This window comes from Mytilus galloprovincialis, chromosome 8 (assembly GCF_965363235.1).
Source record: "Mytilus galloprovincialis chromosome 8, xbMytGall1.hap1.1, whole genome shotgun sequence".
NCBI classification, from domain to species: Eukaryota; Metazoa; Mollusca; class Bivalvia; order Mytilida; family Mytilidae; genus Mytilus; species Mytilus galloprovincialis.
Window position 1 is genome coordinate 12,046,177 of NC_134845.1, and position 14,087 is coordinate 12,060,263.

Sequence of the window (14,087 nt, forward strand, 5' to 3'; positions counted from 1 at the left end):
CAGAAGAATATATTTAAATTATAAAATTAATATCATATAGAGAAGTTTTTTTGTTATGCAGTATAATAGACAGTGTAGTGTTGTGTACAAAAAAAGGAATTACACGAAATTAACGCAAACAGTTGAAACGGGCATTAACAATTTCTCCTGTGGCTTTCACAATGGCCTCAACAGCAATATCAGGCCCTCCAAATCTCATCCCTACCACGACTTCCCGTTCACACCCTCCTTGAATATCCGACATATCAACCTCAAGATCACCGAGGTATGTACAGTCTTCTTCATCTACATACTGGGGATCTATTGATAGTGAAACATAAATAGGAAGTATAATTCGGTTCTGGTCAGCTGTTAGAGGGTTGTATGTTTGTTGTTCGCTAACTTCCCCTTGTTCAATTGATTGACCTCTCTCAACATGTTTGCCAAATCTTTTGCGGCAATACATTATACCATTGACGATTTGCTTTTTGTCCTCCGGGTCTGTATGGGGACGGAAGCGTTTGTTTGTACTTACTCCATACGTAAATCGACCGATGCGAGGACTGATTACTTGTGGATTGAATCCGAACTGAACAGCACCTTTTAGTACCGCCACACCAGCTTCGTTTGGTATTATCACAGTCATGTTTGGAAATGCTGTCTTTATTGCCTCCTGAAGCATTGGGGATTCTGAGAAATCTCCAACCATCACTATAGCTTCCGTACCTATGACTGCTGATTCTTCAAAGATGCCACTTATATGGTCAATTATTTGTCTGGAAGCCTCAGTAAAGAAGGATTTAGCAGTTTCCGCATCGAGGCGTAATTTATCACCAACCCATACTATCGATTTGTTAGAACTTGATACTTCTTTCAAGGACATTCCTTTGACGTCCTGCAGCCTCTCGATTAAACAAACTGGTACACGTATTGTACACTTTGCTTTGCTGTCGGGACGAATATCACGCTTTTTCATTTCAAATTCCCTGCAGAGGCTCAAGTATTCTAATTTATCTTCCTCACGGAACACTTCCATTGTCTCCATTCCTACCATATCCGTTAGGAATTCTTCGAATGCTTGGTCGACTTTTACTCCACCCCAATCTCCACCATTGGCCATATAAATCTGTTTGATATTACCGTCTGGTTTTATTTCTTGTACAGTGATGTCAATCGTACCACCTGTCAACAAAATAAAATACTAGTAAGAACTCAATTGTTAGTTTGTCTTTGTCGATACATTTTGAAACAAGTATGAGACAAGAGCTAATCACAATATGTGAACCAAATGATCATGTACGAACCATTGTGTCTTTGAAACATTCGTATTACAACGATACAAACAACAGACTCAAGATGAAACAAACCAGGGAGTACTTTTTGGTGAAGGTTTATAATTTAGTAAGATGAATATATTCGGAATTAATATCAAAGTAATCGGGCTTGTGCTACAAACGAAACTAAAAGGATACAACCGTTAACATCGACAGGGCACTTGAATTCTTTTTTTATTGTTATTCCAATAGCATTTAAAAACTCTAATCTAGATATTTGTGATCGATGTTAAAAGATCTGGATTACCTTTTATCAAGAATATAAACAGAACCACAATCGTGTCCGCATACATCATGCAACACGACGGGTGCCACATGTGCTTACCCTTCAGGGGCACATGAGATCACCCTCAGTTTTTGGTGAGGTTCGTGTTGCTAAGTCATTAGTTTGATATCATGTGTACTATTGTTTGTTTGTTTGACTGTCTCTCTGGTATCTTTCGTCCCTCTTTTATATTGTAAAAATTGCGTACACAGGTACTTTTGCATTGGTACTATTTCTGTACTGAAAATCTGTAGTACTGGAAATCTACTTTTAATATTTAGTACAACTTCTCTACCTTAGAAATATTGTAATATTTAGGTACTTGTATTTTCCAGTACTTGATTTGTACTTAAAATATTGGTACAAAAAAAAATCTCAAAAATGATCACAGTATTCCATGTTTGAACATCATAACTTTAAGAGAATTGAAATTGACAAACTTTCAAAATGCTGAAAATGTAACCGTGCAACCAAAAATCTGTAGTACTTTAAAATGTACAAGTAATGTAAAATACAGGTAACTAAATATTACAATAATTCTTAAGTAACAAAATAGTACTAAATATTAAAAGTAAATTTCCAGTACTACATATTTTTGGTACAGAAATAGTACCTATGCAAAAGTAGTTGTGTAGTATTTTACAACGAATAAAACGTACCACATGATTAGAGTTTTCCATGAACAGTCGATCGGTACCAAATGTAATCATAGTAAAGCAGGTTCTGCTTACCCTTTCCGGGCAACCTGGTAACCACCCGTCTTGTGAAGGGTTCGAGACGCTCAGTATTGTTTTTTTTTACAACTGTAAGTTTTTTGTAAACTTGTTGTTTTCGTAGTAGTGTTTTTTCTTTTCTCTTTTTCGCCAGGGTGAATTAAAAAGTATTTGTTTAACATTACCTCCCGCGTCCAGTATAAGATACTTGGTACCAGGTGAAAAAACTTCAAGAGCAGATTTCCGCTCAGAACATACTGTTCTATCTACAGGTAAGTTCTTACAGTAGACGGAAGCAGCCTCTGGTTCTAACGCCAGTATAAGGCGGCTGTTGGGTATACCTGCCTGTAGAATGTAATAATAGATATAAATGAAGTAACTATCTCCGATATATTTATCTAAAAAGTATAATAAAAAATACTGAACTCCAAAGGGAAAGTCCGTAAAGACCGATTAAATCAAACATCATAATGCAATCAATGGAACAAACCAATGATTCAATAATAGTTTGACTCTAAATATGTGATAGGAGTTCCAGATTAAAAGTATCTATCACTGTAAATGTTAATCTTTCCATATGTGTTAAAAACAAATATATTATACCAGTTTTTAGCGTCATTGGCATGTTTCTGGGACAGCTTTCATTGACCACAATTTTAGGCCGACTAGCATGAAAAATAACCAAAAATATTGAAAAAAATCAAAATTTCATATTTTTTCTTCACATTATGAAGTTGGAATTTTTGTCAAGTAGACAACCGTAAAAAAAACGACTGTTTCCCGAGTTCTTTTTAACAGTAATATACAATTTGTAACTTGTCGTCGAAAAATAGCATCTAAAAGCTTTCAAGAAACATACAAATGCTGATAGTTTATCTCGTTACTTTTAAATTATCGCCCCTCGCCCTCTTCCCCCAATGATAGTTAATAAATTCAAATAAAAGACGAATGAACCAGCAAAATAACTTACAGTATTAGCAGCCTCTCTCATAAACTGCTTTGCAGGATCTGACCAAATAGCTGGGATCGTTAGCACCCATTCTATCTCCTGTGGTTTAATACACACTGTTTTACTGTTGATATGATTCTCTAAGTGTGTTTTAAGATACTTAATACTCTCTGAGAAGACCTTCATTGCAGGTATAAAACAACCATTCTCACTTACCAACATAAAATCCCTGGATATTTCCTGTAAATGTAAAACACAAATGTTCGAATTTCGTCTACTTTGTTCCATTAAAAATTATGTATATAAACATTTATTTGTAGTGTCTTTTGCACAGGTTGGTTATGATTTAATTATTGACCGACACGCTGAGTCCAATTTATTTCAATTAAAAGAAATAAACCAACAGTGTTTTGGCTAATTATACATCCAGAATCTGGCCAGATTAGGAAGCAATGTGCAGTGTTGAGTTTTCTTGCTAAGTTTTATAGGAACTACTTGTGATAGGTCAATGACAATTTCAAAACGATTGCATTACTGCCGCTAGATATAGTCTGACGACTGTTTTGATGACTTGACCGTTAGGTCATGGTCTAGTGACATTCAATTAATAAGAACCTTTCAATGTTATTTTTCTGCATTAATTCGTTTGATAGGAACTACTTATGATAGATCAATGACATTTTCTTTTTTAAACTTACCTTATTATCATTTCATATCAGTTTGAAGACTATATTGAGCATCAATTTTCATTCCCATATTTCTATATTAATACATCCATAAACTGAGATCCTTTCTCTTCCATTATCTTCGATTCAATTTTTTCTTAATAAGAATAGACCTACCTCATGTTCTATGTGATCAAGTTTAAATTGATAACGTAAAAGCAAAGGTAAACTGTTTTCCTACAAATCCTGATTCGTAAAGTTTACATGAAAGACTAACCTGTTTGTCATAAAGCTGCATTTTGAACCTTCTAAAGAAGGACCAGTGTATGTGGTCTTCCTCCTGTGCTAGCTCTGAGTATTTATCTTCTGCTTCAGCACCAAAGGCAAAGAAGTTTTGAACTTTGTCAAACAGAATGCAAGTGGGTGTTTTGAGTGACAGTCCCGGTTGTGAGCCAGTAGACCATGCATAAGAGGATATTTTTGTTGGATCATCTTTAAAATCACCTCTGGTGGCGAAAGCGTAACTTGAAAATGTTGTTCCTAAATCAATCGCTGCGACCATAAGCGGCTCTGTAATAGTCTCTCCACATGCCATCAAGGGCGAATATCACTTCTGTAAATTATTGAAAATTAGGTTTATCATAGGATATGGATGGTACATCTTACATTATTGGCTAACCGGGTCTAAAATGGCCTTATGTGAACTTACGCCATCACTTAGCGTCCGTCGTCGTCTGTCGTCGTAAACTATTAAAAAAAATATTCTCCTCTGAAACTACTAAGCCAAATACCTTTCAACTTTAACTGAATGTTCTTTATGGTATCTTATTTATAAAATTTATCCAAAGTTTTGATCCATCAACAAACATGGCCGTCATAGACAAAAATAGAACATAGGGGTCAAATGCAGTTTTTGACTTATATCTCAAAAACTAAAGCTTTAAGATCAAATCTGACAAAGGGTAAACGTGTCCAATTTGGTCATGATCTATCAGTCCTGAATCGAATCCTGACGAATCGAACAACCTGTTGTTGGGTTGCTTCTAACACAATGTCCCTTATTAAATGGCAAAATACAAAAAATCAAATACAATAAACGAATGGAAAACAACTATTATATTCCTGCCTTGGTACAGGACAGACGAAGACAGAGTCCGGACAAAGGTGCGGGTAAGCTTAAGACTACCTTAACAATCAAAAATTTGTAAACGAAAACTTCTTTTAAACTGATTAGTATTTTTTAGTTTGGGTTATAAGTTGAACAATATAAAATGTGTCCGGTGCATTACGTTTGTGCGCATCATCATTACATTTGCGCGCATTGAATTGACAAGTAAACGCAGGTAAATAAGGTAATAAAAGTTATTTTTTTTATTAGTATATTCAATCATTTTTAAGTAACGTTTATCTGAGAACAAAAAGATAAATGCCTGAAAATTTAACCAAAAGCTGCGCGCAAACGACAAATATTTAATTCCAATGTTCGCACAAACGTAATGCCTCCGATGTGTCACTGTGTGAACACAAGGATACACAATCCGTAAAAAACATAATATGCAAATCATAGTAGTAGTATTTTATATATTGTATATAATATTTCACTAAACTGTTTTACAACACAATTTGAAAAAATTATGAATTGTATGTTTAAACAAAAATATAGTAAAATTCATTTCCTCTCAGAAGTCCTTAAACAAGAGGAAAGTAAACATTTACATAATCCCTAGCTATATATATATATAAGAGAGTCTTACTTTTTCAATATACTATACTGTACATAACTGCAAAACATGAACACTTGCAATTTATTACACACACATATGTTACAACAATACATTAGTATTATAGATTCTAATTATACATACACAGTAATATATATATTTTTCTTCTAGAACGTAAGTTTAAAAATCTTTATAAGTGAAGGTGCTATCTTTAGTCAAATTCAATATAAAGAGAATCACAATTTACCAAGGACGTACGAGCCGCGGTGTAATTGTATTAATGTATATGTTCCGGACCATATGAGTATTTGGACCATACATACGCGTATGGTCATGACCATATGGGTATATACTCATATGGTCCGACCATACGCGTATGGTCCGACCGTACGCGTATGGTCGGGGCAATTAACACTCTGTTACAGTTTACTTTTGATACTTCTAAACTCTTCATATTGTATGACCGTTCATTAAAAAGACGCTTTCATATGTAGGTAATTTTATTATTATATTATAATATAAAGATTATCTAAATAAAATAATAAGTTTCACATAGTTGATTTTGCTTACTTGTCAAAACTATAATAAACACATTTTATACCGATGGTCATTACCGATTTGTTTTTACGAGTGAATGGCAATATGTCGACTTAAGAAAATAAATTCAAAAAATTGCTTTATGTTACACAAGAAGTCACTGGAAAGTAACATAGTTTATTTAAGTTGTATTGTAAATATTGTGTATTGCAGTCATGTTACGATATTTGAGATCTAGAGCTTCTTAAAAACACTGTAGACATATCGGAATGGCACAAGGCCTCGGTATCACACGCAGCTACAAAAAAAGCTAGCTTTTCACTCTTAAACAAAAGATGCAAATGAAAGGATCGTGCACAACAAATGAAAGGATCGTGCACAACCAAGACTTGCAAATGCAAAACAGCTATCGGATACCGTGTGGAAGTAAATGTTACCCCAAGCCTACATGCATGCAAGAATGTAATTAGCGATGCAAACTAACTATGGCATCAATATTAATTTTACGTAGTACATGGATTATAAAAATAATATATTGTTATGAAACCATCATTGTTTTTAAGATAAAGATTTTGTATTATTGAAACTTTTATAATGTAATTCAAAAAAAAAAATACCTATATGGTCCAAATCCTCATATGGTCCGGCCCGTTAATAACAAAAACGAGTATTATACTCATATGGTCCGACCATACTCGTTACGGACTGACCATACGCGTATGGTCGGACCATATGAGTATACGCATATGGTCATGACCATACGCGTATGGTCCAAATACTCATATGGTCCGGAACATATATACCATGTACGGGAATATGTCAGACCCCTTCTAGGATTTGCACATTTGGAAAAGTCAGATATGTCTATCCAAGAGTATATGATACTTACACATGTTACAGTTTTCATGTATAAAAAACATACACACCTTCCTACCAAATCATTTAATATTTATAAACAAAGAAGGCTAAGTTACAAATAACGGAATAATAAGCTCACATATACTTTTCTTCGTACTATAAATTAACCACAAGATAATCAAGATATTTAAATACACACTATAGTTCAGATTTAAATAACAAGATTAAATTTAAAGAAAAACAAAAACTCACAAATTGCTATAATATCTAATACCTAAATAATGATAATTTTAAAACATTTACTTGAAATGTTTTTATATAAAGTAATCTGGCGCAATATCCGCAAGGGTAGCCGCCATTAAATTCTATTTAGTAGTAGTGAAACTGAGAATTAAATGCATATCAAAGCATGTTGATTTTAAGTCCTGGATACGAAATGTAAATAGAAACGAAATTATAAAATATAGTGAATTATAAAATACAGAGAATTGAAGTCCAAAATATCAAAATTGAGAATTTTATACTAAAGTTCAAAAATAATAACTGAAGCTGCTTTTTCCTTGGTCACACTGCGTTATATACTGGAGAAAGTTGCCCTGTCTTTTTTATGGCGATTAACATATCCGGTATAAATACATAATACACAATATACGATATATAAGATTCATTTAAATGTTGAAAATTGTAAAAGGAAATATGTACCTGTGCTGTACTATGAAACTCCACAGCAATTAATTTTCTTCCTGGACGACGCTATAAATAATTATATATACATGTTAGTCCAGGTGGTTAATTTCAACATTTGTTAAATGGGATATGGGGAAACTGGGTGGATATACTTTAGACATTGATATTGAGTTAAATAAGTATCTGCAATAGAGACTAAGCTATCTTCTATCGCATATGCACCATTAAAACACTATTTACTGTTCATAATGTATGTACATTTTTTATATTATATATAACTAAGGATAAGAATTTATTGGATGAATGTGGTTTTTCAAATATTTGGATTTCTAAATGTTTTTGGTAACGTATATGATTAAAAATGCACTTAGGTTGCGATTACAAGATCAATTCAAACAGTTGTGGAATTCACAATTACAAGAGTCTACGAAAGCAGGTAATTATAGCTTATATTTTGAAATGATTTTGATATCTTGGATCTGCACGACAGTATTATTTGATGTAGACATAGAACCATAAACATAAAGACAGAGAGGTGGAATAATGTTAATAGAAATTATAGAATATGCCATCTTTACAATATCTTTTGATTTTGACATTTGATTACAGACTTTCCTTTTTGAGTTTTTCTCGGAGTTCAGTAAGTTTGGATTTTAATTTTGTTTTGGTAGCATTGAAGACGAATTGCATTGTATGCTAGAATGTCCATTTTTTTAAACTTCAGTAGAAAACTATACTTTGCTTAGAAATACTATTTGGCTCGTGTTAATACACTCAAGTTTCATAAAGTGTGTGTTCTCCTGGCTTAAACATATAGTATGTTGAAACCAACTGTATTTTATATATATGTTTTGTACATAGTTGCATATTTTAATATGTATATATTTTGCACCCTCTCTGTATATGTACCTGTGTAATGTAATTAGTATAATAAAGACAAAAATATCACTTATAAAAAGATGAAGGGGTCTTTTTTAAGGACTTGCATCTTGATATTTACCTGTAATTCATCTGTTTTATATTATTAATATAGTTTTAAAAATAGGTGTATTTTTAAAAGGATTATGGAAAAATAATTTAATGCGACTGTCATACAACTGTCAGTGAGAGGTTTATCGCTATAAAACCAGGTTGAAGCATTTGAAAATGCCTGTACCAAGTCAGGAATGTGACAGTAAGTTGTCCATTCGTTTGTTGTGTTGAATCATTATTTTTTTTGATTTTGCCATTTGATTACTAGGGACTTTCCGTTTTGAATTTACCTCGAAGTTCAGTATTTTTGTGATTTTATTTTTTACCCTCATAACCGCACGGTCAATACGTGTATACTATTTATATACTTACAAATTGAAAATTGAATCCTTGAAAACGACTAAAAAGGCGTCTAAAAATGTTACCGTTACGGTGCCACGGTCATACCCCTTCCTCCACACATCAATATAATGACAGCTGTTACAAACTGAAAAAAAAATCTATAGATTGCAAATATCAACATACTCAGAACTACAGAAAAACATATACACGACATGTTATCATGAGAAATTGATATTTTTAAACGTTTGAATGAAATATGAGAATTATATAAAATATTTGGTCATATTTATCGCGTTATGTTTAATGCACTAACAAAAAAAGGCTGCGCATGTCTTTTTTATATTTAAATATGTATATTATCGGAGATCATGATTTATTTTGAATTTGTAATTTTCTTTTAACTAGATCCGGATAACTGAGAGCTCTTTTAAATCGGTGCCTTGTGTGTTTTGTCTTAATGGTAGTAGATTATCTTATGGACCAAGCCATTTTTAACTGCCTTTTCCCAATTTGTGCCTATGCTGTATTGATACACCACTGGCCAATGTCAGGGGAGGAGTTGAGTGATAACAAACATGATTACAGTAACCTTACATTGTTCTTTATAAAATCAGCTTCATTTGAACGCTGTTGAATAGTTGTGCTTGGTTTTTTGAATGTCATTTATATCACTTATATATAAAAAAAACATCTTTGCAAAATCGCTATAAAAAACAATACTATTAGCATATGTGGTTGTTTTGCGAGCTAGCCAAGGAAAAATAATATGTGAACGGAATTGTGCGGACAAACCTATTCTGAGTGAAAGTAAGTATATAACTTATTTGATTTTGGCGACTATCAAGCGAGAAGAGTGATATGAAAAGTTATCACAATCAAAGTGATGGAAATCACTCATGGAAAGATTAGAAGAGTAGTTTGAATTATTTCATATTAAGGTATGGTGGGGGGAAATGAACATTTATAAAGCACTATTGCTGAAAATTGCATTTACAGCAGGTCTTTAGAAGGAAACTTGCTTTTCAAGTATGAGGATAAAATGAGCTCAAATTAAATAATATGGGTCTCTTAATTTGCACAATTTTATTTAAACTGCAGTTTATATCTTATCGAAATTATGTTGTCAGTTCTGAACATGTTTAAAAAAAAAAACCAACAAAAAATGCAAAAATTCTTCTAGTAAATGTTACCAACTATCCTTGTAAGACATAAATCTGGACCAACAGCTTAAAACTTTAAAGTGTCAACAAAAAAAAAAAAAGAAAAATGTTGTTTTTGTTTTTTTTTTAAGTTGAAACAGAGGTTATACGGCATTGAAGATTAAAATTTTAGAGTGCCTTTAGATCAATTTCTAAAGTATTTTTCAACACAGGGCATTGAAAATGTACTTTGTCAACGTAAACAATGGTAAACCAATTAAAAAACTTATCTTATTGAAATGTGGATTCTTTTTTGATTGCAAAAATATATATTCACTTCTAACTGAGACTACTATACTGTGTTATAGTAGTCTCAGCTTCTAATAAAAAATGCAAATGACTAAAATAGACATAATGATTGATGGGAAATAAACTAATAAACAATGGTTTGTTATAATTAAAAGTTTTAAAATTTTTAACTGTTTCAAACCAATTCCTGATAAAAAAAAGTGTACTAATTTAATTGTTGATTAATTACAGATGATTATTGGAAATTTATCAAGTAAATTATAGGTCTTACTTGAATACCTTTTATTTATAATAATAATAATAATAATATTTTTTTTATTTATTCATATTTATATTCATATTTCATTTTTTTATGATCTTGTTAATCCATTAATCATTTATCTTTCAGATATAATTTACAGAATCACTTTATGTAATGGAGATCAAAAGTAATTGGCAATCATCATAAGGCTTATAAATATCAAATACACATTTGTGTATTCAATTATGAGGTCAAATACTTGTGTATTAAGAATTATATGTATATTGAGTGGTCTGTATATTTATGTAAGACTGAGGTTGATAGGTAATGTGGTCAATTTGATTGACAGTTTAGGAGGAGGGGCATTGTAATTAAAGGTCCACCTTGTCTCTGATTGTTTAGTAATAACGACAGTTGTCAATCATACTAGTTGAATCAATACCCAGTTACCTAATCAACATGTTTTTAAAGAGCCTGCACATCAACACACCTTAATGACATACATTCTTGAATTAACTGCTCCAATAATATACCCATTTTTTTCAGTTTATATGTGTATTATGTGCACATACATGAGGACCACATTTCAGTGTGAATACATTTAGTAACAGTAGCTTACCTGTCCTGTTGTAAGGGAGGCCGGTGCCTAAGTAAAGATTTAGAACAAGTTCTAATCTTTCCAAAAACGAGTACAGGAAAAACTTATTTGCGAAATAGCGATAATCCACCATCCGAAAACAATTATTTAGAATAGAATAAGTATGTAGAAATAAGACAATATATAGTTAGTTCGGGGAATAATTTATTTCCTTAATCTAGCGAGATTCATCGACATGCAACCTTTAATTCCAAAATATTATATATCGTTACATAAAGGACAGAGCAATGTTTCCAATTCAATAAACATTTAAACAAACAGAACGTAGCAAGATCATTATGCAACCAATCACAGATTAGTATTATGCAAATTAAACTCACACCTGGTGTGCAAAAAGCCTGGTATCTTTGACGAGTTTTACGACCATGAACCGAGTGGATGTCACTGACGGAGTGTTTAACCAGCTAAGAACCGAGTCGATGTCACTGACGGAGGGTTTAACCAGCTAAGAACTGAGTCAATGTCCCTGACGGAGGGTTTAACCAGCTAAGCACCGAGCACTTTAGTGTTGATATGAAATATCGTTGTTATGTTCATTTTTGATCAATTTAACTGTAATTTAGAAGCTGAATTATTCAAACAATAAAGTGTTTTACCCAAAGTATTGATTGACTTTGTCGTATTCATGGTATTTACCTACAGAACCTTTGGGAATTTTCAGTTTTTAAAAATGTATAACATCCTTTTCGTGATTTGTCCTTGATACTGTTCTAATTCGAGCACCACTGATAAAAATAATAAAGGCAAAACGCGCGTCTGCCATATAAACTTATAATCTTAACGTATATATGTGATGAGTTTCACAACATCTTAGTCGATGACACTGATGATGAACTTTTTGTATAGGTACCAGTCTTGTATTACAACTCCAGTTTCCGGTGCATGTCAAAACATGGAGGGAAACAAAATAGTGCATTTTTTCTGAATTTTTTTCTGAACTCAATTTTTTCTGTTTGATTATAGGTTTATGCTGAATTGAAACATATATATATAGACTTTAAAAAAAATCATACATCTTTTGGGGATATCAATCCAGGAAAGTGGAAGGATATCATTTTTACTGGAAGTGGTGCGGCCTAGTAAAAATAGCAAAATGAAAGTAGAAAAAAAATGTTTTGACTTCAGGATTGAGTAACTTTTTATTCTTCGTGGCAAGACCCCCCTTTTTTCGATTAAATCACAATTTCACATTAGTACATACATGTTAAGAACATGAAATTTTTTTTCTATGTATCATTTTTTATTTTTTTATTTTCAAAGATCAGCTGTTTTGCATGTAAGCCTATGGAGCAGTCAACTAATTAATGACAACACTGAATTGTTCAGCCTCAATTTATATGGATTACCACTAGTATGTGACAGAACTGTTTTGTTGATCAAGATAGCATTGACATGTTCAACTTCTGTAAATATATACAATTGAATTATAACACTAAGGTGTTCTATCTCCGGTATAGATTGCTTTAGTTTTCTTGTTCTACATAATATCGACAATTGAGTAAGCAACCCAAACAGCCATAATAAGTTAACGCGACAATTATTATAAGCCACAGAAAAACTTACGCCTGTGATTGATCGTAAGTATACTGATTTGTTCATAACTTAAGGTAGCACTCCACAGTTAGGTGTACAGTTTCGCATTTTGGCCCCTGTGGATTTTTCAAATATGAGAGCTAGTGTGCAATAAAATTCATTTTTGGATAGCTGAGTATTAAAATAGCCTTTGTATTGGGTTTATATGAACATCAAGAGTATGTAATGTATGTAATATAGGCTGTTTTCTGTATGACAGTCCGTATTTGCATGTCCCTACCATACATTGGTCCGGCAATTATTGTAATGTTTTTTTACAACTTTTTATCGCACGAACTTTGTGATTGGATTTTACGAAAAAATGAGGCGAAAGACACCCATTTTTTATTTGATCATTAGGAAGATTTATGAAAACAGTTTCTAAAAAGGTATTACTCAAAGGCATTGAAATTCTAGTTTGATCCAAATTTTGGGGGGATATGTGACATGTCCACCCCCCTTTTTGCAATATTTTATGGTAAATAAATGCAGAATGTTGCCATGGATACACATAAAAGGAATTTATTTTCACTCTTTTAACTTTTGAAAATCAAATCTATGGAATATACTGATTACATACATATGCACATGTACAACACAGACAGTTAGGTTAATGTATTAGAAATCCAGGAATAGGAGATGATAAAACATTTTGTGGCTCATTTTTAATTTTATTTTCTAACTGTGGAGTGCTACCTAAGACCAATCTTAGTCGTAAGTTTTTTTTTTGTGAAATCGACTCCAGCAGCCCAAACTGTGTAAACATACAACGCAATTGACCCAAAAAATCCAACAAAAAAAAATAATCTAAAAAAAATTGATAAGAAATTATCTTTGGAAATTGACCAATCATTCCTATATTTTCTTTTTTTATGTTCAATTCAATCACATTTGAATAAGAATTTTCGAGTTTTGACTTGACCCCTATGGGACTAATCTGAAATGAAAAACAAACATGTTGCAAGTCCAAGTCACAATGTGTAAAAGTAAACCATTATAGGTCCATGTACGGCCTTCAACACGCTATAAAGGGCCCCACAATTACTAGTGCAAAACCATCCAAACAGGACAACCAACGGTCTAATCTATATAAAAAACGAGAAACACTAGAACTACACCAACGAACGACAACCACTGAACATCTGG

General features: G+C 32.4%; 1 protein-coding gene across 3 annotated transcripts; it reads right to left on the bottom strand.

Annotated features, from left to right (window-relative positions):
- Window positions 1-9,187, bottom strand: LOC143085087 (heat shock 70 kDa protein 12A-like). Of its 3 annotated transcripts, XM_076261271.1 has the most exons (6): window positions 7,724-7,749; window positions 5,660-5,686; window positions 4,183-4,518; window positions 3,262-3,480; window positions 2,477-2,636; window positions 1-1,161 (listed from the first exon to the last, which is right to left on the bottom strand). In XM_076261271.1, the coding sequence occupies exons 3-6, from the start codon at window positions 4,498-4,500 to the stop codon at window positions 110-112; spliced, it is 1,749 nt and encodes a 582-aa protein (XP_076117386.1). In that variant the 5' UTR covers window positions 4,501-4,518; window positions 5,660-5,686; window positions 7,724-7,749; the 3' UTR covers window positions 1-109. The 3 variants fall into 3 exon arrangements, with proteins under 3 accessions (XP_076117386.1, XP_076117385.1, XP_076117387.1); XM_076261270.1 differs by lacking the exons at window positions 5,660-5,686; window positions 7,724-7,749 and adding an exon at window positions 9,053-9,187; XM_076261272.1 differs by lacking the exon at window positions 5,660-5,686 and having other exon boundaries at window positions 7,724-7,763.
- Window positions 9,188-14,087: the final 4,900 nt, after the last annotated feature.